This window comes from Odontesthes bonariensis, chromosome 22, assembly GCF_027942865.1.
Source record: "Odontesthes bonariensis isolate fOdoBon6 chromosome 22, fOdoBon6.hap1, whole genome shotgun sequence".
In the NCBI taxonomy this organism is placed as follows: domain Eukaryota; kingdom Metazoa; phylum Chordata; class Actinopteri; order Atheriniformes; family Atherinopsidae; genus Odontesthes; species Odontesthes bonariensis.
Genome location: NC_134527.1, coordinates 6941745 through 6960289, shown reverse-complemented (window position 1 = coordinate 6960289; position 18545 = coordinate 6941745). Strand labels below are relative to the sequence as shown.

At 43.8% G+C, this 18545-nt stretch overlaps 1 protein-coding gene across 14 annotated transcripts in view; it reads left to right on the top strand.

Moving 5' to 3' along the window:
* The window catches only part of vav2 (vav 2 guanine nucleotide exchange factor), a 187182-nt gene extending 169622 nt beyond the window's left edge, over positions 1–17560 (top strand). For 3 of the 14 annotated variants that reach the window (XM_075455542.1, XM_075455545.1, XM_075455541.1), the window contains 19 exons: positions 2892–2960; positions 3116–3202; positions 3818–3906; positions 3994–4126; positions 4525–4539; positions 4846–4955; positions 5209–5310; positions 6874–6962; positions 7869–7921; positions 8088–8106; positions 8576–8703; positions 10273–10344; positions 10517–10578; positions 10832–10948; positions 11408–11495; positions 11587–11710; positions 14970–15059; positions 15483–15637; positions 17138–17560. In XM_075455542.1, the coding sequence (XP_075311657.1) occupies positions 2892–2960; positions 3116–3202; positions 3818–3906; positions 3994–4126; positions 4525–4539; positions 4846–4955; positions 5209–5310; positions 6874–6962; positions 7869–7921; positions 8088–8106; positions 8576–8703; positions 10273–10344; positions 10517–10578; positions 10832–10948; positions 11408–11495; positions 11587–11710; positions 14970–15059; positions 15483–15637; positions 17138–17185 (1650 nt within the window). In that variant the 3' untranslated portion in view covers positions 17186–17560. The remainder of the gene's footprint in view (positions 1–2891; positions 2961–3115; positions 3203–3817; positions 3907–3993; positions 4127–4524; positions 4540–4845; positions 4956–5208; positions 5311–6873; positions 6963–7868; positions 7922–8087; positions 8107–8575; positions 8704–10272; positions 10345–10516; positions 10579–10831; positions 10949–11407; positions 11496–11586; positions 11711–14969; positions 15060–15482; positions 15638–17137) is intronic. The other 11 variants (XM_075455550.1, XM_075455549.1, XM_075455548.1 and 8 more) reach the window with 9 other exon arrangements.
* Positions 17561–18545: the final 985 nt, after the last annotated feature.

Below are 18545 nucleotides of genomic sequence, written 5' to 3'. Positions count from 1 at the left end.
GGTGTGTGCTGCGGCCTCGGGGCACGTCAGACTGACAAGTCCTGCTTTTCTATGTGTTTATGTGTGTGTGTGTTTGTGCGTGTCCAATCGTGCCCAGAGGCACTTCTTCACTTGATGTTGCATAGATATCATCGCAGCAGTGTTCACTGTTTCGGTCATGGTGTGAATAGCACTCTTCATTCTTTCATGTACCGCACTCTAAATAAAGTGAATTCAGCACAGTCATCTGAGATGTAATTCCCCTCCAGCAGAGTTTGAATTTTTGATGAATGTGCTGTATTTTTGTAAAGCCGTGTAATCATGCAGTATCTTTCGTCCCAGCTTTTAGGTGAAAGCAGGTAAATACTGCCGTTTCTTTAATATGAGTGTGGCTCGTGCAAAAGTAAGAAATCTTAGTGTTCAACAGATCTGCTGAATCAGGCTCAGCAGCATCAAGACACGCTGTGCATTATCAAAATCAAATCAAATCAAATCAAATCAAATTTATTTATATAGCACATTTCATGTACAAACAATTCAAAGTGCTTTACATAAAATAAAAGCATTGCAGCAGGGAGTGGAAGAAGCATTAAAATACATAAAAGAATATAAAGGGAAACAAATAAAATAATTTAAATGAATTTAAAAACAAGCTACAGTATAGATAAGTTTAAAGCTAGCGTGCAGATTTCATGCATAGACACATGAGAACAGAAATGTTTTTAACCTGGATTTAAAAATGTCTCCATTTGGTGAAAGTTTAATCTCCACTGGCAGTTTGTTCCACTTGTTTGCAGCATAACAGCTAAATGCTGCTTCTCCATGTTTAGTCTGGACTCTGGACTGGACCAGCTGGCCTGAGTCCTTGGATCTAAGAGCTCTGCTGGGTTTATATTCTCTGAACATATCACAGATGTATTTTGGGCCTAAACCGTTCTGGGATTTGTAAACCATCAGCAGGCTTTTAAAATCTATTCTGTGACTGACTGGAAGCCAGAGTAAAGATTTTAAAGCTGGTGTGATGTGTTCAGATCTCTTAGTCCGGGTTAAAACTCCAGCAGCAGCGTTCTGGATGAGCTGCAGATGTTCATTAAAGACCTTTCTATTTGGAAAGTCATGAGGTGACGTCCTAGTTATGATATTGGGGGGGAAATGCAGTTATGGCTGATCAGTGTATGCACTAACTATGAACGTATCAGACAGCTTGAATTACATACGTCCTTTCTTTTCTGGTTTACCCTTGTGATTTTTTGCTCGCTGAGTCACCAAATGAACCAGATGAAAGTCTGCTTTAAATAGGCTTGTTAAAACTCTATTTGCTGTCGTTGCTATTGACTGATTATTTTTAGATTCGGACACAGATAAATTATTCAGCTTCCTGAACGGCTCTGCATGCACAGCTCTGTTAAAGTATCAAAAACATGGAAGCCGCTGCACAAATCCAGGAACAGTAGTATTGACCCTTTGTTCGGTATGAGCCCCTTTTTTTTCTCCTCGTATTTCTTTGTTTCATGGCACATGTGAAGTCAGACATTGATCAACAAAAAGTCTGGCTGAACATGGTTGGTGCTGCACAGGAACCTTGGAACCAGGGGAATCCGAGAGCTTCTCTGTCATTGCTACATCCGCTCCACCTCCAGTTCAAATGAGAGGGCGTTTGTCATTGGAAGGCCCAAGATGGGCACAACCCGACTGGGAGGGACGTGATATGAATTTAAAATGTTACATGTTACAGTCTCAGCTTGTCATGTCTGTGTGCTAAAAGACAAACTAGAACTGATCAGTGTACAGGTATTAAAAAGCTATTTTACGCTGATAAGCGGCATGAGGAACACACAGATGTGGTTTGATCGCTTTTTAATGTTTCGTGTCATGAATTGTTCTGGTAACAAAAAGCTTCAATCACCTGTGAGGCAGTCATATTGATCTCACTGAGGTGTGGAACACCTCGTATAAGGGGAGCAGTTGTGCTCATTAAAACTTTAATTTAAAGGCAAAAAGATGTGGGGTGTTTGTCGTAGGGGCTGAACTGCTCTGTAGGTTAGGAAGTAAAGTTAGTGGTTAACAGGCGAGATGTAGGATCAGAACACCTGCCAGCTTTTTGTTTTTTAGTTTTTCCAGTAAATCCGTAAAGTTGCTGTTTTGAAACCTGGAGGTGTAATGAGATCGATTGTCTCTTTCGCCGTATTGTCTCTTTTTAAACTCAGAGCGGGCGTCACCTTAAGTGGGTCTGATTTAAGGCGGCTGATGGATACTCTCGGTCCAAACGAATATGCACCCAGCTTTACCCGCCTCGGTCAGGGTTAACTGTTCATTAAGGGCAGTTCGACTGTTGATAACTCTGCCTTTGAGATAAAAAATGAGTCCAGACTATTCTGATCTACCCCACTTTCATAGCAGTCTAAAAAAACTAGCTGCTGCGCACTGACTTGCATATGATTTCAGAAAGTGCTGAACGGGTTTGTCAGGTTGCCGGGCAGCTGGCAAAATGTTATTGTTCCTTATTAAAAAAAAAGACTGACTGCGTCTTTCTTCCCTGAAACAGGGTGTTGCTGCTCGCCAGCATTTTATAAATCACTCCAATAAGCCCGTGGAGGATAAGCGAGGAAATTCAAAGCGATTAAACATATTTGTTATTGATCGGCTGGGAGGACGGCGTGATTTGCTGGGGAAAACAAAACTACAATTATCTTGTTACTATAAAGGACATCGGACATGGAGTCCAGTTACCACTCGCTTCAGCTCCAAGGTGTCGTCTTTATTGACGTTGCTGTTGATGGTGCTCAGCAGCAACTCATTGTCTGCCACATCAGTGTCGCATCTGGAAAGAACTGCTACACATTACCACCAGTGTTTGCATCGTGTTTTTACATTTTTTTCTACGAAACAGTGATAGCACTCTCCCTCCGCAGGAACTTCTGAGTCACTCAACTGACCGACCAGAGAGACAACAACTCAAGGAGGCTCTGGAGGCTATGCAGGTTTGAGTTCTATGTGTGCATTTCTCTGAGTGGCCATTTGAAAACGTTACATAACAACGCCGAAGCCCAGGCTGTGTCTAAGACGAGCACGATGTGGCGGACACCATCGAGATTTGAACCCGAAAGCTAAAAGAAGTTTTGATCCACACTTTCAGGACCTGGCCATGTACATCAACGAAGTCAAGAGGGACAATGAGACTCTGAAAAAAATCAGTGAATTCCAAAGTTCAATAGAAAATCTCGTAAGTACTCCTCTTTCACTTCTTCTTTGAGAACAAAAGACGTACATGCTAAAGACGATTTGAATCCATTCATGTTTGAAGGCCTTAAACTTGCCTAACTGTCGTTTCATCATATTATAGGAGATGGGATGCCGTGTTCAGATATTATTTAGTAGCAGAGGCATTCATCCATTGTGGGCTTTTAAGCTGTTGTCAGTGGTTTGAAGTGGGAGAGGCCGTAATTACAAGGGCTTCCTCTTGCATTTAGAAAATGTAGATGAGAAAAGGTGAAGGGAAACATTAAAGCTGAAAAAAATGACTCAACAGCCGGCAATGAATTTATATGAACGACTAGCATGTTCCCAAAGAAATAGCAGCTCTTCGTTTTTCTCCTGTGGATGTCCACCACAGTAGTTGTTTTTTTCTTTCTTTTTAAATTAGCAACGTAACCTGCATGTCCATCCCCAGGTGATCTTCCACAGTCTAGTTCATGTGCTTCAGTTCAGTCCATTTGCATCCTAACCACAGCCATAGAACCCAGATTAAAGACAGCCTGTTAAACGTTCACTTTAAGGGCGATGAAGTTACAGAATGCAGTTGTTTGACACCCTGTGTCGTGTATCTTTGTGACCGAAGCAGCAGGTGAAGCTGGAGGAGTACGGCAGGCCAAAGATAGACGGAGAGCTGAAAGTGTGCTCCATCGTCAATAGAACAAAACAAGACCGGTGAGTCTGAATTAGAAGAGAAAAGCGTAAGTAATCCCCGACTGATCGGGGAATTTGATCAGTGAATTTGTGTGTGTGTATCTCCAGGTATATCTTCCTGTTTGACAAAGTGGTTATTGTCTGCAAGAGGAAAGGCTATTGCTATGAGCTGAAAGAGATTATTGAACTGCAGTCTTATAAAATGTCGGACGACCCCACGAACAACAGAGACATGAAAAAGGTAAGAAAACGATTTGCTTCGGTTTGACCTGAAATGAGATGGAGCTGAACGCTTCCTTACACATGTGTCCAAAGGTGGCCTTGCAAGTGCACATGATGAAACAGCCTGTATGATCGTTGCATATGTTGCCCTTGAGCTGAAGGAGCTCGTTGCTGGTAATTTCAGATATGGAACGTGTGCGTAATGCATCGAAGTACCAAACGTGCTTTGTGCTCATCAATGCTTGAAAGACGGTGTAAATGCAGTGAAGCTCATTTGGGATTCATGAAGTCATACAGCAGTGCATTGCGCCACCAGTCTAACATGGCTTTTTTTGTTTTGAATCTGCATGTGTCTGACCATGTTTGCATGTGTAACTGGGTCTTTCTCTGGTGTCTTTCTTTTTGCATGCTTACCAGTCAAGTGGAAAAATGGTAAGCTCAAGTGATCCCTTTATTTAACTCATTCTCACATAGAGGCCTACTTTTGGATGTCATGCCGTGATTGCACATGTACCTTCCGGCTCTGTGGCTGGCTCTCCGGCTTCTGCTCATACGCCTCGCCATAGCATGTAGAATACCTTCTGGTCTTGCCTTGAACTTATCACATTTACAGTGACGAATGTAGCCGTTTGAAAGTGCCGTTATCACATGCTTCTTTGCCCGTCTCTGTCTCTGTCTCTGTCTCTGCCATCCACACATCTCTCTGCCATCTGTTCTACGCTCACTTTTTCTCCCCAGTGGTCGTACGGCTTCTATCTGATCCACCTGCAAGGGAAGCAGGGCTTCCAGTTTTTTTGTAAAACTGAGGACACAAAGAGGAAGTGGATGGAGCAGTTTGAAATGGCAATGTAAGTATGGTCACATGGAGGAAATCCCTTTTAGGCGCTGTAATGAGATTTGGATTGCGGTGCAGTAGATTTTCTTCAAATTCAATTTTTTTTTTTTTTCAGTTTTCCTTTTAGCTTCATGCATTTAAAAAAAAAAAACAATTCTTAATCTGTCATGTTTTTTATCATTCAACTTCAGTTATATCTGAATGGAAATCCTATCAGCTGCTTTGCCCGATTAGCTGATTTCACGTAGAACTATTGACTCTTCCAGGTCCAACATCAAGCCAGAGAGGGCCACGGCCAATCAGCATAACTTCCAAATGCACACATTCGATAAGAACACCAACTGTCGAGCCTGCAAGATGCTCTTGAGGTAACAAACTCCAGTACTCATGTGGATGTATCTGCACCTAATATCCCACAATGAATACAGCTTTATGCAGACTTTCCAACAGGCTGTAAGATATAAAGTCTTCAGTAGGAGCCTAGATTTCCCTGTATTTTTCATTCAATAGGCTATGTAGGCGGGCCAACTTTATGCAACACAGAGGCAAATACATTATTTTTATGTTTGATACAGCGGCGGAATCATTTTAAGAGAAAACATTTGAAAGTTTGGAAAGCGTTTATATTTACGATTTATAGAATCGGACCACAAATATGATGCTACCACTAGCTAACTTAGCTTAGTGCCATAATGGAGACCCGGAGGAAACGGCTAGCCGTGCCCTATCCAACAAATATATACCCAATATCTGATCATCACAAAGCTTACTTGATTTGTGTCATGCTTTTTGTGATGTGATCATTTGTCTTGTTAAAATGTAGAAAGTCTTGGTGGAGCTAACTTTAGCTAACAAAATGGCAGAAGTTTGTTAAAATTAAGATTAAGATCAGATTTATTGTCATGCATACACACGAAATTTGTCCTCCGCTTGTTCTGTTGTCTCTGCCGATGAAGACTCTGTTATTTAGCTAAAAGGTGCAAAGCAAGTAAAACTTAATTGTAATTATTTATGTCCTGTCGGGACAATTCGGCATGAAATTGTTCAGCATGTTTTTTGTTTGTTTGTTTGTTTGTTTCGTTTTTTTTAATGAGCAAGAAGATGCTAACTTAGTGGTAGCTTTAGAAGTTTAATGAGTGAAAAACACAATATTACCTCACTAAGTATACTTACTGTCCTTGAATTAATGTGTTTGCTATGTTCCATCACTGCTTATATGCAGCAGTATCTGAGTGCTGTACATCATTGATGAATGTAGTATTTATTGTATCTCCTATAAAATTGGTGTCAAGCTTAAAAAAAAAAAAAAAGCAACCCGCAGAATTACAACTCAAGAGAGAAGCTGCCATTTGCTAACAGTCCTTCATTAGTGCCATACCAGTCTTTGGTGTGACTGTGGCTGATGGGTATTTTTAAACATCCAACACCACCCACTGTATGCGGCAACACGCTTCCTCTGGTGTGGGAGCGCTGTGCAGCGGGGACAAACCCACCACTTTCACCTCTATTACAGTAAGCTGGCTAAACTCCACTCAGTGTATTGACCCACAAATTTCATGGTTTTGCTGACCTAAATTCACAGAGCTGGTGGAGGCAGGGACCAGAGCTCTAGATGCTAATTAGTGCTGCAGCCCCAGTGGATCCAATCGTGATTTATGGCACTTACTACTCTACATGGCTGCGTGCGGCGCATGCACTGTAACAGCGCCCATAACAAACGCACCTCTTGAGAACATGGGCTTAAATGAGGCGAGTTGGCTTTGTGATTTTAAAGAATTACACAGTAGGAAACGATGAGGGATCTGCAGCCACATTTACAGAATGGAGGAAGAAGCTGCAGGCCCCCCTCATGGTTTGCTCTTACAGGAGGTTAATGTGTGTCTGAGACACTTCCTGTTTGCATTACTGATGTGTGTGTGTGTGTTCTCCAGGGGCATTTTCTATCAGGGCTACTACTGCTCTCGCTGTGGAACAGGAGCTCACAAAGAGTGTCTGGAAGTGATCACCATCTGTAAAATCAGTAGGTGTTTCCCTTTTAAAGCAAAATGTTACTCAGATGAAGGTTTTGGCCTGGCCGAGCGGGTTCGTGCAACATTTAGATGTGAGCAGCGAGGCCGTATGTCACAGATGTGCATGACACGAACAACGACCGCCCTAATTCACACAAAGTTAACCTGCTGTTACGGAGCACAGCCCTACGTCACCCAGCAGGGCGCCACGGGGGATGGGAAGATGGGACTAATTCATTGTGTCATTCGGTTTGGTGTCAAAGAGGGAAACATCTGGGAGTCGAGAGGAATCCCGTGACTGTCATTTCACACCCTGCAGTGTTCTTTTTTTCTTAATATTGTGAGTATAGTATAGTTAGGATTATTTGCTCCAGTTGTTTGTAACCTTTTAGCATTGGAGCACTTTAAACTGAAGGTTCAGTATATCTAAAACTGGCATGACTATGTTCTACAGTTAATTTATAGACGTGGAAATGATGTATGTTCGTCAAAATTTTTCTCTGAAATTTTCCTGTACTGGTGATCATCAAAGCATCCGCCGCAGCCAGCACAGCTGAGTGTGGCCAGACTTTAAATATTTAATGTTCCAAAGCCTTTCAACACCTCCCCTGGTTCTTTAGATCAGAATCCTGACATACTGTAGTTGGCCGAGCTAAATATCATCACTCTAGAGGGCAGAGCTGAAAGCGCAAATACGGCAGAGTGACTGAAGGAGGAAATAATATGACCACAGGTGGAAAGTTAGCATGCAGTTTGCCTCCCTCAGCCACACTCAAGAGCAAATTATGTATGAGAAACTGCGTTCTTGTTTGACGTAAAACACTCAAAAATGTAGACCACGTGAGGCTCTCTCTGTGGAATTTTAACATCGAGTCTTAAGCTTTATTATGAATAATGATAATCAGTTTTGTCGCCAGTCCTCTCTAACAGCCCATGTGTTTTGTTTATTGTTTCAGATCCTCTCGACTTGGTGAGTAGAGCCTCTGTCCATTAACAACATGCTCTCACTGACATTGTCTCCCCTTGTAAAAGAATCCCAGTTAACACACACACACACTTTTACACACAACTATTCAAGCATTTTAAAGGCATTTTATCAATTGTTTATACCTTTTTTTTTTTTTTTTCATTTACAGGAGCCTGGAATGTCACCAGGTAAGAATGCTTCCCATCACTCAACACTTAGATGTGATGCCAGATGTTCTGTCAGCTGTGAACTTTGTTTTGACTGCAGCTGCTTTTGAACAGTACAGCTCTCTATTGCCATCTAGTGGATGGCTCTATTTTAACACCAGCAGCCATGCAGAGTGGGTGACAAAGCAGATCTGTGACAGTGATGGATATCCTGGTTTGTTTGTAGTCCTTTAAAATAAAAGCAAATATGTGTGATTATGAGAAAATATACCTCCGGTAAAGTTTCTCGCTGTAAGATAAGACTTTCGTCACGACTTTGAACTCTGAATGTTGTGGTTTTATTGTGTACATCTTACAAGTGTACAGGATAATAATGCAAGCACCAACCTGCCGTTTGCTAATGTTTGCTAACGACACTCTTTTCAGACAACGTCTGACCTCCTCGTTAACCTGTATCTGTTGCTCCCTCTTACCTCTGCTGTGTCTTCAGGTCCTAAGATGGTGGCGGTGAGGAACTACCACGGCACACCAGCCCCTCAGGGGAAGACCCCTCTCTGTTTCCAAACGGGAGATTTTATCGAGCTCCTGAAGGGAGATCCGGATACAGCGTGGTGGGAGGTACCTCAGACGATCATTTAAAACTCAATCACCCCTTTGATACAGAAAGTGTGCGTGTTGCCATGTCAACGGCAGATGTTGGTTCTCTACTTCGGCACATTGAGAAACCAGGTTTATTGGATTTGAAATGATCGATGAGTCCGAGGCTCAGCTGCAAACTTACAGCTGCTGCTCACGTTACATGTCCCCACAGACCAAAATCCAACTTTGTGGCACCTCCCGAGCCAGCTAATTAACACAATCGTTCTCGTTTGCTTAATCTTTGCGAAAGTGATTTCTTGCTGTGAGTTCCTGCAGCCTTGTTTTCTCTGTGAGGATGCCAGAAAGAATCCAGCAGAGACTCCTGAAAGTCAGTAGCATGGCCAAGAACTACCCTGGCATATGAAAGAAAAAAGACAACAACTTGATGTTTTTCGTTTAGTTTTCCTGTAGATTAAACTAACGAGATTTCGCTCTGGGCTTCAGAGTTGTTGGGAGATGGATTGCGGTGCTTGAGGCGGGCTGTGTTTGCTAAGCTAACTGTAGCGTTCTATTTCGTGCACAAACATGAAGTCATAACATTTTCCAGCATGTCAAGCCCAAATTGCTGAAGAAGAGACAACTTTCAAAATAGAAAATAAAAGGTCTTTATCGGTTACCTGGAAACCACAGGAAACGGAGGCCCCCCTGTCATTCTCAGTGTGGTGAAGTCGGTCACCAACACGCCTGGAGTGTCCACACAGAGAGTGATTCAGCATGCCTGAGCATTATATCTGGAATGAGCAAGTTGAAAAGCTCCATGCACCATTACCGATGGTATTAATTGTCTTCTCGCTGAACTTTAGCGGTGCAGCAGCTGCAGACCTGGGGGGGGGGGTCCTTTAATATAAGTTATTTGTGCGGATGATGGGGAGCTGTGGCACAATTCGCTGTGGGGTCATTTGATGTCCCGGCTGAATCATTGAGTTGCACACGCTAATATTGGACGAGCTTTTCCACAAAGTGACTCAGGGCAACTCTCTGGTGCCAGGAATTTATCTTGGCTATTACACTTGGCTATCCCTCGACAGCGTGGCAGCTTAATCTCCCCGTGCGATGTCAGAGGGTGCACAGCGCTCAGTATCGATGGCTTCAGGCAGCAGACAGTGAAGGCACTTCAGCTACCGGCTTGACACTGATGGGTAATCTTGACAGATGTGTTCCTTCTTAGCGAGTACATCATATTGCATCGGTATATAATGTGATGTACAGAATCTATTTTCAGTGCCATGTGAAGATGGCGTCTTTCAGTTTTTTTAATTTTTCCATTTTTTCCTATAATTGGCATACTTCCAGGTTGCTTTTGCCTCAGAAATGTAAGGTAGTTTTGGAAGGAACTGGTGCCACAGTGCTGCTTGTGATGTGACCACTAGAGGGCACCAAAGATTCACATTTGACTCCACACATAGCAGTGTTGTACAATGATTTCTCCTAACGATGGCAGAGATTTCTTTGTTTCTTCCATTTTTCTTCATGTACATCTATCCACTGCCCTGAGGCAATCCTTTGCCTGGTGTCTACTAATAAACTTGCCCTGCCTTGATCCTGCAGGGGAAGCTGATACAAACACAGAAGAGCGGCTTCTTCCCCAGTTCCTGTGTTAAACCCTGCCTGGACCCAAAGGTAAGACCGTAAACAGCAGGGATTCAGTCATTACAGCTCACAGAGTCCCCTCATTCCTCTGAAGTTATCACTTTACTGCCTGTGTGGCGCATACAGCATGTTTAGATGAATCACCTCAAAGCTCGGATTTTTGCAACATCCTTTAACGTGTGGTGTGTTGTACACGTGACAGCCCTTCCAGTCGTTATCCAGCCGGCAGTCCTCCAGGGAAGCAGACTACTATGGATATCCTTGGTAAGACTATTAACTTCTAAATGTTGTAGATTTAATGGCCCTGTACATGCCGCACTGCCATTAGCCCAAGGTTGCTATCTTATAATTAGTTTAGATCTGTTAATATTAAAGACGGGTTCTGTTAACTCAGGGCAACAGCAGGCTGACCCCAAGCAAAAAAATAATGAATTACATCTGGGTAGCCTTCACTCTGTCGCTCAATAATAGAGCCTAAACTCGAGGCTGCAGATTTTAATTCCTTGCTCCTTTGTAGGTTTGCGGGGAACATGGAGCGCCAGCAGGCGGACAACCTTTTAAAGTCGCACAGCAGCGGGACCTACCTTATCAGAGAGAGGACAGCCGAGGCGGAGAGGTTCGCCATCAGCATCAAGTGAGCGTTTCACCACTCACAGGGCGGAGAAATGTCATGGGAAGGTTTTTATCCCCATCAAGTTCTAACAGGGAGCCTCATTCAGCCTTTTCTGTAGCATTTCTTAGCTCCAACTAATTATCATTCAGTAATTGCCTTCTTTTTTTCTCTATTTTTTTGTGCTTCTCCTCTGAGAGAATTCATCCCACAGATAAATAATGCTTGAGCTCCTACTGGAGCTGTGTTATGGTGATGTATTAAGGAAGGGAATACATTTGCACATTTGTATTCAGGGCTTTAACACGGGTGCAGCAGGCCTGCATGGACCATATGATTGAGTAAACAAACCTGACAGTCGGCCTTAATGTTTGAAAGTTACTTTATTTTAGTCTGTTCCACGATCCAAGCAAAAATATAAACTGCTGAACACCACGAAGCAGCCATAAATGGCTTCTCCTCTCGGGGGGGTTCTCTTCACAGATTCAATGATGAAGTAAAACACATCAAAGTCATCGAGAAAGACAGCTGGATTCACATCACTGAGGCGAAGAAGTTTGAGAGCCTTCTGGTAAGAAATATACAGGATTCAACTGCAAAAACAAAAAGACTTTTCCAAGCAGAAAAAAACCTCCATTTTTCTTTGTCCTCAAATTCAACAGGAGCTGGTGGAGTACTATCAGTCCCATTCGCTCAAAGAAAGCTTCAAGTTGTTAGACACGACACTGCGCTACCCCTACAAGTCGAGAGAGCGATCGCTAACACGGGCCAGCACCCGCTCACCAGGTAAACCTCTCTTAGAAATCACTTTCAGCCAAACGAAGCAGGTTAATGATGCTGCAAACAACAGTCTCTTTGGGTTATGGCTTTAACTTGCAGGTGAGCTCCTCTCCTCAAAGTCACAGCACAACGGCTCCGAGTATTACCCCTTTATGACGCGCTGCCCCTCATCAAATCTCAGCGCTTTCCTATAATCAAGCTGCTCCTTTAAAAAAAAAAAAAAAACCAATAAATACTCCCCCCCCCGTTGAAGTACATCCGGCCTCCAGTCATTCCATAGAAAGTCTTGCTTTTGATGAAGTGGTTGTTTTGCATATGTTGTGACTCCGACTTATGGTCAAGAGCAATGTTCCCTCTAAGCTGCTCGCACTTTCTCAGCGCACAAGAAACTCTATGCAGCGCATAAAATAAAATTCACCATAAACGTATTAATTATTATCTAATACTAGACCTAATCTAATCTAATTAATTAGACCAATAATGTGTTTTTCTGTACCATTTTTCAATATAACGCAGTGAGTGACAGGTGTTCAGCCAATGATAGGATACGGTTTACTTAGCATTGATGGTGCTTGCATATGTGCCCTGCCCATACGCGCCGTGCAGGTTAGCTAGCTAACAACAGTGCGGCGGAGTTAAGAGACCCAACCCCTTATCATGGCGAAACGGACGGGCAGCGCCAGCGACACACCCACTCACCAAGCCAAAGTAAAAAAAAGGAATGCGGTTCTTTTAGGATGGAATGGCTGTCTGAGTATGTGCAAACAGAAGAACAAGCGGTGAAACTGGGAGAAATTTTTTTCTTTTTCGAGTGAGAAAGGTCTACTCTGCAAAACATGCAGGCTGCATGCAGGCTGCAAGCAGACTGCAAGCATGACTCTCACATATAACAGATAACATACTACACATCTCATGAACAACAAAATTTTTGTCTTTTTCATTTTAAGTGGGCCAAATCGCTTATATTAAAAGTAAACAAATGAAACTTGCTGCTGTGATTTGATTCTTTTAATAAGCCATGTAACTTGCTATGATCCAAGGTGTTGAACTGGTGTGAAACAGGTGTGTGGCCACAGCGTGCACATCTGATGTTGCTCACAGTGGTCCTCAGTGTGCTCAGGGAGCTTGTGTGTATGCCCAGACACATGAAAAATTAGAGGGAACATTGGTCATGAGCTTTGGGTGATTTGGGTTTTCTTTCCATGCATCACCCCGTGGGAGTGGAGGAAAGGTGAAGAGCTTCAAGAGACTCTCTCTGGGTGGATCTTTCTTTGATTTGAAAATAAATCAATAAATCGGTTGAAAGAAGAGGTTTGGGAATTCCACGAGGCAGACCCGGCCAACCCATACACATGTTCCAACTAACAGGCTTCCTCGATAGGCCCGCTGCCATTATGAACGGGAGCTGAACAAGTGGCAGGGAAATGCTCTCACCGATGTTTTAGCCCTGAGCCGACTGCTCTCTGTCCTAATATATCCGCCTGCCTCGATGACGGATTATGACTGTGCTCATTTGAATCAGAGATGTTAGAATGTGCAGGTCCAGCTTACAGACCCAGCCCCTTTGCCATCTTGGCTGTGTAACGTGAGGGTAAAATGACTCCCTGGTCGCCTGTTCCTGCCAGGCCCAGTGGTTCTCTTTACCCATAAAAAGAGAAACTCAGAGAGGACAGAGGACAGCAAGGTTAAATGATGCAGAGTGACAAAGGGGAAGTGGGCTAAGTGAGAGGTTTGTGCAGCCTCTGAATTGGCTGCCCTGTCTGTGTGTTAAACTGTATGAATGCTGGCTGTGGCTGTGCGCTGGCTTCTGTCCCACTCTGCTCTGTCTCTGTTCGCTTTGCATAAAGAGAAAAACGGCCACTCCAGGCAGACCGTTTCCCTCCTGCTTCAGCTGAATCGGATGGCGACCGCTCTTAATCTCGACTGTCTGAAAGGAGCACAGTGTGGCATTTTCCTGGCTGCAGCTGTATCACACCTGCAGTCGTACACAGAAACAGCTGTGGAATGAAGGAAAACAATCTACAGTCGGCAGGATCTATGACCGTACCAGATTGTAGAGGCGGGTTTGTTTAGGGGGGGCCGGTTACATCTGCCTGTAGGGTCTGAGATGCATTTCTTGGCTTTGTTGTTATTTCTCTGTGCATTGCCCGCTCTCTCTTTCCATTTAAAAGCAAAACTTTCTGTTCCATTCGACGCGTTGGGAGTGAGTCATGTCATTTGTCAGTCATGTTCACATCTGTTGGTAGATTGTTTAAACAAGACAATAAATGATGAGACGAGAAATTCTAATATGATAATGTAACGCAAATTCCAAAAAGGTGAAATAAACCATTATCTTCTTCCCAACCGGACACCGAGAACTTAGCAGATGTTGAAAGTGAGACATTACGAGGTCCTGAATGGGATGGCAGCAGCCCATCTCAAAAAGGTCAGTGTTGCCGATTGAATGGCAACAGGTTAGTAACAAGTAACTAGACAAAAAGAGCACCTCAAAGAGGCAGAGTCTCTTGGAAGATGGGCGTAAATTCAACAACCTGCTAAAAACAAGAAATCGAGCGACAATTTCGGAATAATGATCCTGAACACAAAACTGTGAAAACTTTGAATATTCTGCTGTACGTAATATCATCCAAAGATCCAGAGAATCCGGAGACACCTTTGTGTGGGACAGAGACGAGAATCGATGTTGGGATGAGCTCGCCAAGCCCTTTCTGTTTTCTGTCTTTAATCAGCTGAAAACAAAAACACAGCAGAGATGACCCAGAATCATCCATTTATCTCCCTTTTACTGGTGTGAGCTAATATTGGTATGAAAACAATAAAATGTCTCACTTTTAACATCTGATGTGTTTTCTATTGTCAATAGTGAAGGGCATTTTGGATGACCGTGGCATAAAATCATTGTATTATTAATTCTAAGCCGCACACTGTCCCAGTGATGAGGTTTCATTCTAGTTTTTTTGCACGTTGGTTTGACACATCGGCATTAAATAATTGCTGCTTCCACTGGAAAGCGATTAGTGCTCTTTTCATGCTTTTTAGATAAAATGACTGCTCCCGAACGGATTCTCTTTGAAAGCCACACATAGATTGTGTAAAAACAACGGGACCGTTGTTAAATCACTCTGTGAGAACAACAAACTAAATATAGCGTCAGAGCGTTCTTCTTTTGAACTCTGCTTCTCTGTCTCCAGCTCTGCATGCTCGCGCCTCAAACATTTTCTCCCTTTATATCCTTCTCCCTCTCTGTCTCTCCTCCTCTCAGCAGCCACCTGCGCCTCCTACAACTTCTCCTTCCTCAGTCCGCAGGGCCTCAACTTCTCCTCCTCTCAGAGCTCAGCTCCCTTCTGGTCAGGTACTCTCTTCTTCTCTCCTCTTCGCTCCCTGCTGCCATCCTCTTGCACCTACTGACACGTGCTCTCATGCTCTCATGCTCTCATGCTCTCATGCTCATTACTTCTTCTCCGTGGCACTGTGTTCATGAACAGCATTTCAGTTCTGCGCAGGATGCCGGGATCATATTTCCTTATGAAACCGATAAAAGGAAACCAATTTCCTCTCCTGTGAACCAACCATTTGCTGTTCTTTCCTAACATCCTCATTTGCCGTTTTGTGTCGACAGTCTTGTTGAACAACGTCCCGACCATTCTCCCCCCTCTACAGTTTTTCGTTACTAATTATGAGCAGATATGCAGAGCCCAGGTGTTGGTCATCATCTCTGTAAGCGCATCGTGCATAAAGCTGAAAAGGACTGAGCTGTCACTGCTTCCATTTTCAGTCTTCACTCCTCGGGTGGTCAGCACCGCCGTGGCAAGGTACAACTTTGCAGCGCGGGACATGAGAGAGCTGTCTCTGCGGGAAGGAGACATTGTCAAGATCTACAGCAAGATCGGCGGAGACCAGGGCTGGTGGAAAGGAGAGGCCAATGGGAGAGTAAGTGTGGCGTGACCGAGAAGCCCGGATTGAAAGCAGAGGCTTCGGATGTTTTGATCCCATTTAGCTTCACCTTCAGGTTGAGTTTGAAAGAGGAAAAAGAAAAAAGAGGAGGCGAAAATAAACATCCTCTCAGCTTGAGTAGCTTATATATCAAGCTATCATATTTAAAAAAAAAAAAAAAGAAAAAGAAGCAGCACTGATGTGGGCTTTCTGGGAACCGGGGAGATTACATTTTACAATGAAACCATTAAAAAAACCCTAAAAGCAGGTGGTTAGAGGGAAAAAGGGAAACCTGGAGATACGCCAGCTCTATATGCTGGCTGTAAAACTGGATGTGATATCAGCTTTTTATTTTAGGAATATTCCCCATTAGCCTATAAATTTGGCAATGTTACTGCATTGCTGTGGAGCCAGAGAGCGCATCCACTCCCCAAACTTTTCTGCACTCTGGTGTTAAAGTGCTCATTTAGATTCTGTGGCGGTGCGTTTCCACCTTTGCTTTGACTCCTTTAAGCACGCAGGTGGAAAACATCTTCATCAGCTGTCAGATAAAAACATCCCTGTGCCTAACCTCGTCGTTTGCTCCGTGTCTCAGCTGTCCAGCGTATCCTTCCGCTGGTCAGCTGAGACCGGCAGAGTTTGGCAGAATAATCCCCCGTCACTGGTGCACACGGACGTTCTTAGTCCCCCTGCAGAATTCCACTGCTGTCGCCCACAGATATGACACTCGGAACACTTTTTCAAAGAGGCTGTAAAACTAGAAATTTTCACTCAAGAGTCGAACTCTGGTTTCTGGGACAAAGGTTCAGTGATGGTTAGTTAAAACCAGGCTGTTCAATCCCAACAACAGGGACTGAAAATGTGATCCGGCAGGAGATTCACAGCGAACAAACGCAGACCACGTCACAGCAATTACAATTCCACTGAAGCAGCGGCTCCACATTTCTTCCTGGTATTGTGTTCTTTGTGCGGGGCACTTGTAAGGTGGGGGGCCTGCTTTATGCTGCACTCGTTAAGATCTCCAGCGGCTCCAGCTCCTCAATTTTAACACTTGCCTGAAATTCAAGGAAACTCGGATCCGTGATCCCAACAGGTGTAAGTGGAGGTTAAAGCGTTGCCATAAATACAGCCTGTTATTACCTCTGTTAGTTCAGTGTTTGCTTCACCGTCAGAAAAAGTTGTTGCCTGGCAACAGCTGAAGTAGTGTTTGAAGTAGCCTTAAAGTGTTTTTATTTTTTTTTCGAACTGAGGTGAGGCAGTTGCCATCTGTGATAATAATTCACGTCCCCTGGCAAATTGATGCGGACCGAAGCATCCGGGGTGGCCTCAGTTTAATGTATTCATGCCGGCACGTTCAGTGCGGTGAGGGGAAATATTTATCTTACTGCAGGCCCGGCATTCAGAAAGGGACACGAATGAACCCAATTAACACTCCGTGTTTGCTCTGGCTAATATCAAAGCGAGCGCCTGTGTGATGATTGTCATTTCATGTTGCAGATTGGATGGTTTCCCTCCACCTACGTGGATGAAGAAGGAGTGCAGTAAGGCTCGGGAAGTGGTGGCCCAGCTCCTTTTTTTTTTTAAATCAGGCACCATCTTCTGTCCGCTGTCCTCGGAGGAAATGACTCACTCTCTCCAGGAAAGGAAAGCAAAGCAAGGAAAGGAAGGACTTTTTTTTCTTTTTTTTGCTGGATTCTCACTTTTCAGCGAGACTTTTTACTCCCATTGCCCCGCCTTTAATAATGCATCAGTTTTTTGCGTGTTTTTTTTTAATTTCTGTACAGGAAAGAGGAGGAAAAAAACCTGTTGCTGTCTGCCTATCTCTGCGTGCTGTGTGCAGACGCGTTTGCACTGAGGACACAGCAGAGGCAGACTGTTCATAGCTTTACTTTAAAAAAAGAAAAAAGAAAGCACCCCCCCCCCCCCCCCCCTTCGTTGCAGTTCTGTGCGAGGTGAATTAATTGTACAGTATAGATAATTTATTGAATAGAGATTATTATCGTTGCTAATGATTATTGTGGGGAATCGGATGAGAAAAACTAAAAAGGAAAAAAAAGAAGAAGACGATGCTGTGTTTTCATGTCGAGAGATATTGCCTTAGTTGTCATGGTGATGCCTTGTGGGCTGACACCAATGAAGAGAACTGACTTTGTGGACTGGTTTTACTTCTCCATGTATGCATGTGCCCGTGTGTGGCCCACATAAACACATGCCCATACACACACACACACACACACACACACACATACATGCCAATGTACAGTACGGTGCCTTCGAAGTATGGTCGTTGCTTACTGAACCTCAGCATCAGCCAGTAAAAGAACATCGCCATCCCCAAAAAGACGGGAAAAGAAAGGACTTGGTGGAAGGAGGGGAGCCCATGAAACGGCGGCCCCTCCGAACTGGAGATGGGGGGGACTCGCAGAGACAGCTGGAGGGTTTTTATAGCCACAGCAATCGCACAGACGGTTCACATCCGTCTTGGTGTCATAAGCCTGTGGGTGCAATCAGCTGGATGCGAAAGGGAAACATCAAGACATTCAACTCCAAAGGCCATGTCACACTTTTTAAATCCGTGTTCATTGTTTGTTCATCGTTTCCTGCACACAGTCATGATTCCTTTTCAAGCCGGAGAGCTGAAACCAGCAGCTTTCTTTTTAATCATCTGAAGCCAAAATTCAGTGTCTGCATGAGGTTTGGTCGTAACGGTTTCTGTATCTTGCCTTACTTTTTTTTTTCTGTCAACAGGTGATCAGGTGACGGGATCCCCGCCCCTTTAATGTCAATCATTTCTCATGTGTGAAATCCATTTTGGTGCTGTGTCGGAATATTTTTAATCTGAAGGAAAACTTTGTCTGCAGGACACGAATCCACAGAAGGAGCTCGTAATCACATTTGTGATTTT